We start from the raw sequence: 15,131 nt of genomic DNA, 5'->3' as shown, positions 1-15,131 counted from the left end.
ACGGCAGGCGTGAATCTGAATAAAATCATCTTGGTTACCAGGCCGCATCACTGTTTTTAGCACTTCACATGGACAGGGCCTAACATCGAAAATGAATTTATTTAAGCGTTCTCCTCATTTACACGGTCGTATAGTCAAATTTTGCTGACATCTGTTCAGTGTTGTAGTGCTTGGTGAAATGCTGTTAACTTCGATTTTATATTGTGTAAATTCTGACATTATCGAAGTTGTGAAAGATTTTTCCCCTTATTATTTTCAAAATAATTGCATGACACATACAGTTCTCAAATTTTCGGCTTTCCAAAGACTAATTTTTCCTTATTGTGGTAACTTGGGCGTTATTCTAAAGCAACGTATTATTCTCCGGTGTAAAGAAATTTGTGTTATTAAAAGTGGGTGTGACGGCAAGTCTTGGGACGAGGGGAGACAGAGGCAGCGGTGAACCATGTCTTCCTCCTCTCCCTCCCTCCACACCTGTGTGTACACACACACACACACACACACACACACACACACGCCTTCCAGAACCGAACTCTGGATCCGCACCTATGCGCCAAACGTACGGATGGACAGAGACGTCTTGTGAGGTGCAGTTCCCGTCTAACCAGTTCTGGAGGCCGCACAGCTGTCCCCGTCGCTACGTAGGAGCGACGTCGGTGAAGGGCAGCGGAGGGGAGAACACGACCTCGCTCACCAGGCACGGAGGTGGGGGAGGCTCTCCCGCAGACCACGTTCCGGGCAGCCAGCGCTGTGGCTGCAGTGTCGCAGCAGCTGGGCGACGCCGGCCATGGCTGCCACGTGGGTCCCGCCTCTGGCGCTCGCGTTGCTCATCTTACCAACTTCAGCAGCCGGTGAGATCCGATACAAGGAGATTGACATCGGCAGCCTCACGTGCAATGAAATGAAAGACGTGGAGCCACTGGAGGGTTGCCGGTTTTCCTTCGTCAACGGAACTGAGCAACAGGTACTGTCCGCCGCTGCATGTTCAAATGTGTGTTCGTTCCTAAGGGACCAAACTGCTTAGGTCATCAGTCCCTAGACTTACACACTACATAAAATGACCCATGCCCGAGGGAGGACTCGAACCTCCGGCGGGAGGGGCCGCGCAGTCCGTGACATGACGCCTCAAACCGCGCGGCCACTCCGTGCGGCGCAGGTGCATGCGCAGCTGAAATTTGCGGCTCCGTGTTTGGCTAATGAGAGTTACTTCCTTTACCGTTACTCAGAACAAAATAACTGCTTTAAGAAAGTACATTTTCTTCTTGCTGGATGCACCAGGCCCACTAGAGGTAAAACGTAATAAGTTCAGGCGTGCAACAGAAAAATGTGTCGAGACGTTTTCCCTTCATGTTCCATATTAATGTCTTAGCAATAACCTCACTTTTTTGCTGATGATACAGTTATCTGTAATCACATACTGTCTCAAGAAGACTTAAATGCTCAATCACATCTTGATAAGTATTCGAAGTGGTACAACTTACTGTAAAAGTATAGATAAGTCGGGTTATGCAGTTCACTAAACTAAAAAAAAAAAAAAAAATAAGGTGCATCCTACTACTACAATTCACAGAGACACTCAACTGAGACAAACACCTGGCGTTAACGATTTGCAGGGATATGAAATAGAATGATTACATAGTCTGCCCGCGGACTTCAATTCATTGCCTTGATACTGTAAAAACATACTCTACGGTGAAAAGTGCGTACAAATATCTTGTGAATCCCATCTTAGACTATTGCTTACGTGTGTACGACACATACCAAATACGGTGAACGTATACAAAGAATGGCGCCAGGATTCACAAGAACGCGTCACGGAAATTATGGGGAATCTGAACTATTAGACTCTTTAAGTTGGACGCAAATCGTACTGCGAAAGCCCTCTTTAAAATTTCAAGAACCGGCATTGAGTGAATAATCTACATATATTCTCAAGCCTCGCACATATCGTTCCCTTAGCAACGGTGATGACAAGATTGCAATCACTGCACGCACAGAGGCATTCTTCCCCCACTCAATATACGATTAGAAAATGCTAAGCACCCCCTGTAGTGCGCTCACATTGGTTTGCGGAGTATCTATCTGGATTTAGAAATTGAACCAATGTTCGAGTACTTGCGGAAATCTGGCAATCTGCTATATACAGAAATTAAAACTATTGTTCGCATTCGTACGTCTATAAACAGCCACCAACAGTAGCCATGAACTGATGATGATAGCACCAGAAGAAAGAGGAGAAGTCCGCAGCTCGTGGTCGTGCGGTAGCGTTCTCGCTTCCCACGCCCGGGTTCCCGGGTTCGATTCCCGGCGGGGTCAGGGATTTTCTCTGCCTCGTGATGACTGGGTGTTGTGTGCTGTCCTTAGGTTAGTTAGGTTTAAGTAGTTCTAAGTTCTATGGGACTGATGACCATAGATGTTAAGTCCCATAGTGCTCAGAGCAATTTGAAAGAGGAGAATTTGAAAGTTCAAATTTAGGGGTTCTTCGCATAGCGAGAGGTTCAGGCAGTCGTTCCCTGAAACAAAGCCAGTACGGTGTTGTTGTTGATAGTTGTAGTTACGTGACTTATCCCTTCAGGTAACTACACTGAAAGATAAAGACATGCAGAGTTTGACCACAGCCCCACAGGAATGTCGCTCAGTAAGACATTGCGCAGAATCTCTTGGCTGTTGCGGATGTGTGATCAGTAAATACAGAGAATATGGTTCGTTTTAGTTTCTTCAAGGCGATATCTTGGAGCTCAGTCAAGCTAGAGAATAATACATTCCACAAAACATATTGTGAATTGCGTCCTCTTTACAGCATGTTCAGTGTCGTAATTAACTACTCCTTATTATTTTTTACGTTGACTTTGAGTTTCCGAGCCAAACTATGTTGATGTACTCCTAAGTTTTACTTTATCCCACTGCTGTCATGTTGTTTGCGTTGTCCTGTGACACCAGTAGGCGAGAGTTCCAGTACTACGTCAGACATCGAAGTACATGTAAAATACACTGCCAGAATAAAAAATCAGTACATCTGGAAAGACTATGTCGATTTTTATCCAATGACGACATTTGCCACCTGGAGGATAGTAAAGAAAACTAAACTCTACCCGAACAGGCCGTGAAGGTCCAACAGTACCGACGGGCCACCGTGTCATCCTCAGCCCACAGGCGTCACTCGATGCGAAATGGAGGGGCACATGGTCAGCACACCGCTCTCCGTTTGTCAGTATAGGAAACCGACCTAGGGGATAGTAGATGTCCTGATAATGGTTTCAACGTGGTCCGACAATAGATAGCATTGTGGCATAACTAACAGAGCACAACATCTGTGCCTACCTTTCAATAGAGAGTTCTCACAGCCAGAAGGCTCGGTGAGGTCCAAAAGTGTGAAGCAAGCAGGCAGGCAGTCATACCATGGAGACGAAATCGTGCTTGCTATAGCCAATTAAGGGAGTTCGAACTGTGGCTTTCTGAATAGCAGGATAGCTCTTTCGGAGAAGTGGCACACGAGTTGGACGTACTACCGCAGTTGTTCAACGTTGCTGCTATCAGTGGTTACATGATCATTCTCACACCCGTAAATGAGTTTCTGTACATCCACGCTGCAAAGACGCGCACCAGGATCGTCATATTGTAAGGACAGCAGTGGTAGATCGTACAGCTACGAAAGTGCAAGAAAATGGGTTATTAGCCCAGACGTGTCAACACGGTTGCAGACCAGTTATTAGCACTGGGACTACGGACACACACACAGCTATAGCCCATATTCCACTTATGCTACAGCATAAACGTGCGCGACTCGCCTGGCGCCTTAGAGGATCACTTGGGAGATGGAATGGCGCGACGTGGTCTTCAGCGATTAAATCAGATCCTGTCTGCGCGCAAGTGATGGTCGTTTGCGAGTAAGACACAGAACTAGTGAGCACCGTCTCGTAGACTGTATTCATCCAAGCCACACTGGCCGCCCCACCCCAGGCCTTATGGTCTGGGTTTCTCCAAGTGACTACACTCAGTCACTTTTGGTATCTCTGGGGGGGGAGGGGGGGGGGAACGCTAACCGCGCTCGATACATGCAGAATGCAGTGACCCATTCTTGTGCTGTTTTTGTGACAGGAAGGTGATGTGTTATTCCAACAGATCATGCTCGTCCACTCACTGACCGTGACACTCAACGTGCTCTGTAAGATGGGCGGAAACTTCCCTGGCCAGTGTGATCTCCAGACTACGTCTATGGCACAATAATTGACTCGTGCGACTCGTCAACCAACAACTCTTATAGATCTATGTGGACAGGTCGAGCAGACGGGGCATAATGTACCCCAGAACAGTATACGCCATTTGTACGATAGACTGGATGCCAGAGTCAGCGCTTGCAATATCAGCTGTAGTGACTGTACAACGTACTAATATGTGTGTCCCAGCTTGAGTGAACTGGAGAGCTCTACAAGGGTGTACTAATTTTTTTCCGGCAGTGTAGATACGTGTCATTGCACTCCTCACTACTGGACAAATTACGTCCACTAACACCTATCAACGAGTGATAAGAGTGTGTGGAGATAATTCAACAGACGTATGTAGTGCAAGGCAGTGCACTTAAACCACTATCGAACACGCTCAGCTTCCATCCATCATAATGAACAACGTCTCTATAAACTCGGCCGTGGTGACTGAGTACGAGTAAGAAATTATGTGTTAAGCCTTAAATGTCGACTGTAACGCTTTAGACGAAATGTTACGAGACGTTGTTTACCGCGCAGTTTGTGCGAGATGGATCCCACAGATGCTTGCACCAGACCAAAATATCGTCGAATGGAAACATTTTTGTACCTTTCTGAAGACCTTCGTCACTAACGTTTGAATAAGATGTAGCCACCATAAGCTGGAACGCAAAAGTTATTTTCGGAATGGGCGAAATGTGAATTGTACAACAAAGCAGAAATTCAAGATGTAGCCATCTCTGGGGATATGGGTAAGCGGGTTTAGTATTTTGTAAAAACCGGAGTCTAAAGCAACTGTCGAGTCACAACATTACAAGACACCACTGAGAATGAGGCAAGAGAATAACTTCCGTGCATAATGCGATAACGCTAGATCCACAATAGTTCTGCGTCGACGGAATTGACACATTTGGATGGACTGCCCGACTAAATCCATCGAACAGTCTTGATGTAGCGTCTTCAGGCTTCCATGTCTCTGGGCCTATGGACTGCGTCGCCAACACTTTCTCGGCTCAGATGCTGTTGTCGAAGCTGTAAGACAGTGGCCAGCCTCAGTTGTCAAAATTTTTACGAGTGCGATATACAGGCTTCTGCATCAACATCTTTAGTTCGCAAGGCAGCTTCAAGTGTGTCGCGGAGGACACTTTGTGCACCATTGTCGCTTCCCAACTATCCTGTTTCCGTCGTGAATGGGAAGAACGATTGCCAGTGAACTCTCTGATATTATCTTCACGACCTTTCGCGAGATATACACAAGAAGAAGCAATTTTTTGACTCTGTTAGCAACGTACACTCTGCGAACTTTGACAGCAAACCACACAGTGATGCATAACGCCTCTCTTGCATGTTCTGCCACTGCAGCTGTTTGATCATCTCTGTGACGCTTTCGTGCTTACTAAAAGAACCTGTAGCGAAACGCGCTGCTCTTCCTTGGATCTTCCTTGCTTTCTGTATCAATCCTATCTGGTACGGATCCCATACTGACGAGCAATATTCAAGTAATGGTCGAACGGAGTTTTGTCAGCCACCTATTTCGTTCGTCACTGTCGAAAGTTGGGGTGATTATCTGAAAATATGACACTAGCTAGCTGAAAACTTTTTAAATATGCTATTGTGCTCTCTTTATGTGTTGTAATGGCCATGAAAATAAGCTGAAGACAATAGATTCAGAATAATCCTTGTACGATATATTTATGGAGGGATAAATTAGTCCCAAACAACGTCGTCTCGAAAGAATTTCTCAGAATCCCTGCTGTCGTTACACTTGCTGAATTTTGTCTTCTCGAAATGTCTGAAATGTCCTGCAGCAACTTTATTTTAGGTTCACCAAAAGTGAAAGTAACCAATGATGGAATCATTCTGATTTCGTTTCTATCGCTTTTTTTGTACCACAATGGTGGCAAAGTGGCAGCCATGTTGGAGAGAAAGTGCTCACCCAATGCAACAGCGTGAAATAACTCGCGGCCATCATTTTTTTAACATTGTGCATTGACAGTGGGACAGTCTCACGTGTTATGGATAATAAAAGTGATACCTGCAAATTTGACTGCCTTCCGATCGGTGGGGCAGACCGTGGGGTACTTCGTATAGTTGTGTGGGTTCTGTCTTTGCAAGAAACTCTACGTAAAAGGTCAACAGAACACAACCTGTTGTAGATTCCAGGAATATCACGGATATCGTGATCCTCTGCTTTCACGTGGGTATTACAAGTTCGTAGCCTCGTGGACGCACGAAAACCCTTCAAAGAGCATACAGGGTATTACAAAAAGGTACGGCCAAACTTTCAGGAAACATTCCTCACACACAAAGAAAGAAAATATGTTATGTGCACATGTGTCCGGAAACGCTTACTTTCCATGTTAGAGCTCATTTTATTACTTCTCTTCAAATCACAAATCACATTAATCATGGAATGGAAACACACAGCAACAGAACGTACCAGCGTGACTTCAAGCACTTTGTTACAGGAAATGTTCAAAATGTCCTCCGTTAGCGAGAATACATGCATCCACCGTCCGTCGCATAGAATCCCTGATGCACTGATGCAGCCCTGGAGAATGGCGTATTGTATCACAGCCGTCCACAATACGAGCACGAAGAGTCTCTACATTTGGTACCGGGGTTGCGTAGACAAGAGCTTTCAAATGCCCCCATAAATGAAAGTCAAGAGGGTTGAGGTCAGGAGAGCGTGGAGGCCATGGAATTGGTCCGCCTCTACCAATCCATCGGTCACCGAATCTGTTGTTGAGAAGCCTACGAACACTTCGACTGAAATGTGCAGGAGCTCCATCGTGCATGAACCACATGTTGTGTCGTACTTGTAAAGGCACATGTTCTAGCAGCACAGGTAGAGTATCCCGTATGAAATCATGATAACGTGCTCCATTGAGCTTAGGTGGAAGAACATGGGGCCCAATCAAGACATCACCAACAATGCCTGCCCAAACGTTCACAGAAAATCTGTGTTGATGACGTGATTGCACGATTGCGTGCGGATTCTCGTCAGACCACACATGTTGATTGTGAAAATTTACAATTTGATCACGTTGGAATGAATCCTCAACCGTAAAGAGAACATTTGCACTGAAATGAGGATTGACACATTGTTGGATGAACCATTCGCAGAAGTGTACCCGTGGAGGCCAATTAGCTGCTGATAGTGCCTGCACACGCTGTACATGGTACAGAAACAACTGGTTCTCCCGTAGCACTCTCCATACAGTGACGTGGTCAACGTTACCTTGTACAGCAGCAACTTCTCTGGCGCTGACATTAGGGTTATCGTCAACTGCACGAAGAATTGCCTCGTCCATTGCAGGTGTCCTCGTCGTTCTAGGTCTTCCCCAGTCGCGAGTCATAGGCTGCAATGTTCAGTGCTCCCTAAGACGCCGATCAATTGCTTCGACGTCTTCCTGTCGGGACACCTTCGTTCTGGAAATCTGTCTCGATACAAACGTACCGCGCCACGGCTATTGCCCCGTGCTAATCCATACATCAAATGGGCATCTGCCAGCTCCGCATTTGTAAACATTGCACTGACTGCAAAACCACGTTCGTGATGGACACTAACCTGTTGATGCTACGTACTGATGTGCTTGATGCTAGTCCTGTAGAGCAATGAGTCGCATGTCAACACAAGCACCGAAGTCAACATTACCTTCCTTCAATTGGGCCAACTTTTTGTAACACCCTGTATATGCGGGGAAAGCCTCAGATCACATAACACATGTTAACTCTCTGTCTCTTCATTCACCTGCATCTACGTCTACGTGGCTACTCTGCAAATCACACTTAAGTGCCTAGCTGACGATTCATCGAACCAACTTGACTATAATTCTCTATTATTCAAAAAAGTGAAAAAAAACGAACCCCAATTTCTTTCCGTGATAGCTCTGATTTTCCTTATTTTATTATGATGATCGTTCCTTCCTATGTAAGTTGGCGTCAACAAAACATTTTCGCATTCGGAGGAGAAAGTTGGTGACGCAAGTTACGTGAGAAGATCCCACCGTAACGAGAAACGCCTTTGTTCTAACGATATTCATCTCAAATCATGTATTACGTCCGTGATACTCTCTTCCCTATTTCTTGATAATACAAAACGTGCTGTCTTTCTCTGAACTTTCTCGATGTACTCCGTTAGTCCTATCTGGTAAGGATCCCACACGGCGCAGCAGCACTCGAAAGAGAACGGACAATCGTTGTGTAGGCCGTCTGTTTAGCAGATCTGTTACATTTTCTAAGTGTGCTGACATAAAACGCTGTCTTTCGTTCGCCTTCACCACAACATTGTCTTTGTGTTCCTTCCAATTCATAATTGCATTTCCTAAGCATTTCGTTGAATTTACGGCCTTTCGACTTGATTGATTTATCGTGTAATCTAAGTTTAAAGGATTCCTTTTTGCATTCATGTGGATGACCTCCCAAATTTCCTTATTTATGGCCAATTTCCATTTTTTGCACTATACGGACATCTTATCAAAATCGTTTTACAACTGGTTTTTTCTTCTGCTGTCCTTTCGAGACGACAAACGACAGCATCATCCGCAAACAATGTAAGATGTCTGCTCAGATTGTCTCCTAAAAAGTTTTTATACCTGTGTATAAGGAACAACAGAGGGCCTATAACACCACCTTGAGGAACGCTGGAAATCACTTTTGTTTAACTCAATTCCTACAAACTGTGATCTCACTGAAAGTAAATCACCAATCCAGTCGCATGACTCACGCGATATTCTATAAGAACGTAATTTGATTACAAGCCGCTTGTGAGGTATTGTGTCAAAAGCGTTCTGGTAATCTTGAAATGTGGAACCGGTTTGAAATACTTTGTCGATAGCATTCAACATTTCATGTGAGTAAAAAGCTAGTTGTGTCACACTAGAACTGTGTTTTCTAGATCCTTGTAGACTATATGTCAATAGACTGTTCTCTTAGAGGTAATTCACAATGTTCCAACACACGGTCCAAAATCCTGCTACATATATATTAGTGGCTTACTCCTGTTGCCTTTCTTGTTGTGACCTGTGCAATTTTCCCCGCCTTTGGGTACGGATCTTTCGCCCAGCGAGCAGTAGTAAATGATTGTTAAGTATGAAGCTATTGTATCAGCATACTCTGAAAGGAACCTAACAGGTTTGCAATCTGAACGGGAAGACTTGCTTTTATTAAGTGATTTGAGTTGCTTCACTACTCCGAGGATACACACTACTGAGTTACTCATGTTGGCAGCTGTTCTTGACTCGAATTCTGAAATATTTACTTCGTCTTCTCTCGTGAAGGAATTTCGTACAGCTGTGTTTAATAATTCTGCTTTAGCATCGCTGTCATCGATTGTATTTCCATTGCTATTGCTCAGAGAAGGCACTGATCGTGTCTTTCCGTCAGCACACGTTACATGCGACCAGAAACTCTTTGGATTTTCTCCCAGATTTCGAGACAATGCTTCGTTGTAGAAACTATTATAAACATCTCGCTTTGAAGTCCGCGCTAAATTTCGAGCTTCTGCAAAAGATCGCGAAACTTGCGTTCGTTTAAATTTGGCATGTATTTTTTTGTTGTTGCTGCAACAGTGTTTTGACCCATTGTGTGTACCGGGGAGGGGGAATCAGCTCCGTCGTTTGATAATTTATTTGGTATAAATCTCTCAGTTGCTGTCGATACTAGTTCTTTGAATTCAAGCCACATCTTGTCTACACTTATCCGTACATAGTTAATTTAGAAGGAGTGGAGATTGTCTCTCGGGAAGGCATCAAGTGAATTTTTATCTGCTTTTTTTGGAGGATTTGAGACTTACAATATTCAATCTCACTAATTGTTGTATCCGTTCAAATGGTTCAAATGGCTCTGAGCACTATGGGACTCAACTGCTGAGGTCATTAGTCCCCTAGAACTTAGAACTAGTTAAACCTAACTAACCTAAGGACATCACGTACATCCATGCCCGAGGCAGGATTCGAACCTGCGACCGTAGCGGTCTCGCGGTTCCAGACTGCAGCGCCAGAACCGCGCGGCCACTTCGGCCGGCGTTGTATCCGTTTTGATGCTCGTTATTAGCCCAGGATTACTTATTGCTAAGAGGTCAAGTGTGTTTTCACAACTGCTTGCTATACGAGTGAGCTTATGAACTAGTTGCTTGAAATAATTTTCAGAGAATGCGTTTGGCACTCCTCTGGGTGATGTTTCATGCATACCTCCGAGTTTAAAGGCGTATTTTCGCCAACATATCGAGAGTAAATTGAAATCACCACGAACTATAATCGTATGAATCGCGTGCGTGCTTGAAATGAGACTCAAGTTTTCTCTGAACCTTTTAGAAGTTGTATCATGCGAGTTGGAAGGTCTGTACAAGGATGCAATTATTGTTTTTTTCCGGTTCCTAAAATGTCCTCTACCCACACTAATTCACAGGAGCTATCTACTTCAATTTCACTACAAGATAAACAACTTCTAACAGCAACAAACACCCCACCGCCAACTATATTTAGCCTATCCTTTCTGAAGGGCGTTAGGCCCTTCGCAAAAATTTCGGCTTAACTTATCTCTGGCTTTAGCCAACTTCCAATACCTGTAAAGATTTGAGCATCAGTGCTTTCCCAACATAGCTACGACAATTGAAAACTTCTATACTGGTGGTTACTAGATCTACTTTTTCCTGTGTTCTACCTGCACTCTCCAAGGCTGAAGCTGTTTCTATATTTCCCTGAGGCCCTCAACTAAAAGAGCACCCAGTCCACGCCACACAGCCCCCGTTACCCGTGTAGCCACTTCTTGCGCGTAATGCACTCCTGACCTATTTAGCGGAACAAGAAACCACACCTCCCTATCGCCAAAGTCGAGGAATCTGCAGTCTACCGTCTGAGCCTCTGATTCAGACCCTCCACTCGGCTCTGTACCTGAGGTCCACAATAGGTCCTGTCGACTATGCTGCAAATGGTGAGCTCTGCTTTCATCTCGCAAGCAAGACAGGAAACCTTTACCACTTCTGATAGCCACTCGAAACCAGAGAGAATTTTTTCCGATCCAAAGCGACACACATCATTGTACCGACGTGAGTCACCATCTGCATTTGGCTGCACCTTGTGCTCTTAATGAGATCTGGAAGGACCCGTTCCAATTTTGGAATCTTGTCATATGATTGTTCTTTGAGAGTAGCATATCCCAAGGGGTAGTTTAAAGCTTTTACGCACTCAGAATTGTACAGTGTGCAGTTATTATTTCCTCAATACCACTATTCGGTCTCTAGGACATGGAAATTAATTAGACTTACGTCCATCATGTTTACAAGCATCCTGGAGAGGTCATTCACATTCAAGATTTTGCCAGAGTTTCTTGGGCCATTTCATTATTAATACTACTCAATAATCCCCTTGTACTCGAGTACTTCTATACGAGGACTTCGGCATTTGCTGAATTACGAAGGCATCACTTACTTTATCACTTTCTGTCACGTACCTGGCATCGTATTTTATAGCTCTTTAATATGCCGCCATGCATATAATAAAAATGATTACTTGTTATTATTTAGATCTAGCTTAGGTGACTACAGCAGCAGAGAGTAAAGTCACATTCGTAAGGATATTTCGTGTGTTCGAACTAAAACTGGAAGTTTATGTGTAGAGACGCATGATCATATGTTACACATCCTATTTGGTATACGAGAGCGCTGGAACTAATCCCAGTGTTTCCAGAATGAATTTTTCACCCAGCAACGGCGTATGCGCTGATTGTCACTTCCTGGCGGATAAACACAGTGTACCTACTTCCAGTCTGCTGAAAAGTATTGTTGAGTGAAATTTCAGTTTTAATCTTTGTTAGGACAGATCTGTGATGCACACCCGTATTTACATTGTCACATAGTTTAAATATTATTTTAATTACTTGCAAGAACTTCAGCAATATGTTTCGTAGATCCTGTTGGGGTAAGAACACCTTTGTAGATTTCAGACTACAGTTTTTTAAATTCCGAAACAAGTTGAAATTTTTTCTTTATTTCTGCTTTTTTTTCTCTCAATATGTACGATAAATGAATTAAATATTTTACATTTTCTCTTTAATTTAAGAAAAAGTGCTTACAGATTTAAGTGTGTAAAGTTCTACTCATCTGCAATACAGACAAATGTATAGAATAGATGACTGCCAAGAATTATTATGTCTGGAAATCCTACGTAGTCATAACAAGATAAATTTATAATTTTATTAGTTAAGTGCCGAATATTATACTTAACTAGTTCTTCGCACTGGTCAGCCTCGGCATCTGTGCCATTTCTTACAGAATTTCAGAGACATTACATGTGTCGCACTAGAAATTTTCCTTATTTATACGTAATGAGGGCCGTGAAATGAGACCGAAAAAGTCAAGTAATTCCTCTACATGACTACTCTGCGATTCACACTTGAGTGCCTGGAAGGAGGTTCATCGAACCACTTTCTCTACCGTTCCACTCTTGAACAGCACGCGGGGAAAACGAAAATTTAAATCCTTCTTCCTATGTAGGTGGGTGTCAAAAAAAGATTTTCACGTTCAGAGAAGAACAGTGTAGATTGAAATTTCGTGAAAATCTCTCCCACTGAGAAAAACTCCTTTATTCCAATGAATGTCATTCAAACACGTGTATCATATCTATGACACTCTGCCCCCTATTACGTGACAATGCGAGCACAGAACGAGCTGCTCTTCTTCGATCTTTTTCGATGTCCACTGTCAGTTCAATCTGGTAAGTATCGCACACTGCACAACAGTACTCTAGCAGTGGAGGGAAAATTGTAGTGTATTCAGTCTCTTTAGCAGACCTGTTGCCTCTTCTAAACCTTCTACCAACAAAACGCAGTTTTTGATTTGCCTTCCCCACAATATTACCTATGTGCTCGTTCCAATTTAAGTTGTTCGTAATTATAATTCCTAGGTATTTAGTTGAATCGACAGCCTTCAGTTTTTTGTGGTTTATCGTGTAACCGAAATTTAACGGGGTCCTTTTAGTACTCACGTGGATGACCTCACACTTTTCAGTGTTTAGGGTTAATTGTTACTTTTCACAACATACATATATCATGTCTAAATCATTTTGCAATTGGTTTTGATATGATGTCTTTAATAGACGGTAAATGACTCTTTCATCTGTAAAAAATGTAAGATGACTGCTCAGATTATCTCATAAATCCATTTTTTTAAAGATGGCTGCTCAGATTACCTCCTAAATCTTTTCTTCTTTTTTGTTAGATTAGAATTAACAGAGGGCTGATAACACTTCCTTGGGAAACGCCAGATATCACTACAGTTTTACGCGATGACTTTCCATCAGTTACCACGAACTGTGCTGTTCCAAACAGTAAATCACGAATCCAGTCACACAACTGAAGCGATATTCGCAGCTTGATGAAAAGCCCCTTGTGAGGAACGGTATCAGAAGTCTTTTGGAAATCTATAAGTAAAGATTCAATTTGAGGTTTCCTGTCGACAGTACTCATTACTTCATGAGAATAAAGAACTAGTTGTGTCTCACAAGAATGATATTTTCTGATTCCATGCTGTGTGTCAAGAGATTGTTTCCCTCGAGGTAGTTCATAATGTTCGAGAACAGTGTATGTTCCAAAACCCTATTGCAAATCGATGTCACTGGTATTGGTCTGTAGTTTGTCGGACTATTCGTACTTCATTTCTTGAGTATCGGTATGACCTGTGCAATTTTCAAGTCCGGTGCAACTTTCTTTCTTCGAGCCAATCGGTATACTATCTGGACCATAGGACTTGCCTTTATTAAGTGATTTAAGATGACTTGTTACAATGAGGATATCTATTTGCAAATTACTCACTTTGGCAGCGGTTCTTGAATCGAATTCTGGAATACTTACTTCGTCTTCTTTGGTATAGGAATTTCAGAAAACTGTACTTAGTAACTCCGCTTTAGTGGCACTGTCATCAGTAACATTACTTTCTCTGTCGCGCAGTGAAGGATTTGATTGCATTTTGCTGCTGGCGTACTTCACATGCGACTAGAATCTTTTTTGATTTTCTGTCAGATTTCAAGGCAGGGTTTCGTTTCAGAAACTATTAAAAGCATCTCATCTTGAATTTTTTAAGGAATTCATATTCGCTGTTGACTGTAGAAAGTATTTATTTCACAGTTGCAATTCCGGCCGATAGGTCGTTTTCCAGGAGAGTGCTTCAACATACGCCAGACTTTAAAATCCTCCGACAAGTATACTTGTCACCGTCAAAAATAAGTCTTTTTGACGATGACATCTATACATGTCAGAGGATATGCCTTTTTGATGATGACATCTGTACCTATCGAAGGATTTCAAAGTCTGACATATGCTGAAGCAAATCTTTTGCATTACCATTTGAAAATGGCCCAAAGGCCGATATTGCAGTTGTGGTACATGTCCTTTAAAAAATTCTACGTGACTGTTAACCCCAACCATGAGAAGTTAATCTCGTCTTGAAGTTCACGCTAAGTTTCGAGCTTCTGTGAAACTTCGCCACTCTTGGAGATTTCAAGTTTTTTAAAATTTGGCATGGTCTTTTCGTTGCTCCTGTAATAACGTTCTGCCTATTTTTGTGTACCGTGGGGGACGGGGGTCAGACACACTTATTATTAATTTATTTGGTATTTTGCTGTTGATACTATTTTTTTGAAGCTAAGCCGCATCTTGTCTGCACGTTTATAGTTAATTTGAAAGGAATGGAGGCTGTCTCTTAGGAAGGCGTGAAATGAACTTTTATCTGCATTTTTAAACGGATGGTGGTGGATTTGGTTGATGGGTTCGAATGATCGGAGGTATTTAGTCTCTTTACAACTAATACCTTTACACTAATACCTGTACCCGTCATAATGCTCCCTATGTGCAAGGGATTATTTATTGCTTAGAGGTCAGGTACGTTTTCGCAGCCATATACACTTCGAGTAGGCTCCTGCACAAACTGTT

General features: G+C 43.1%; 1 protein-coding gene across 2 annotated transcripts in view; it reads left to right on the top strand.

Moving 5' to 3' along the window:
• Positions 1 to 749: 749 nt before the first annotated feature.
• The window catches only part of LOC126259205 (toll-like receptor 2), a 122,902-nt gene continuing 108,520 nt past the window's right edge, over positions 750 to 15,131 (top strand). For both annotated transcript variants that reach the window (XM_049955809.1, XM_049955800.1), the window contains exon 1: positions 750 to 964. In XM_049955809.1, the coding sequence (XP_049811766.1) occupies positions 788 to 964 (177 nt within the window). In that variant the 5' untranslated portion in view covers positions 750 to 787. The remainder of the gene's footprint in view (positions 965 to 15,131) is intronic.

The sequence above is a fragment of the Schistocerca nitens genome, chromosome 1 (assembly GCF_023898315.1).
Source record: "Schistocerca nitens isolate TAMUIC-IGC-003100 chromosome 1, iqSchNite1.1, whole genome shotgun sequence".
Lineage (NCBI taxonomy): Eukaryota > Metazoa > Arthropoda > Insecta > Orthoptera > Acrididae > Schistocerca > Schistocerca nitens.
This window is presented reverse-complemented; position numbering and strand designations above follow the sequence as displayed.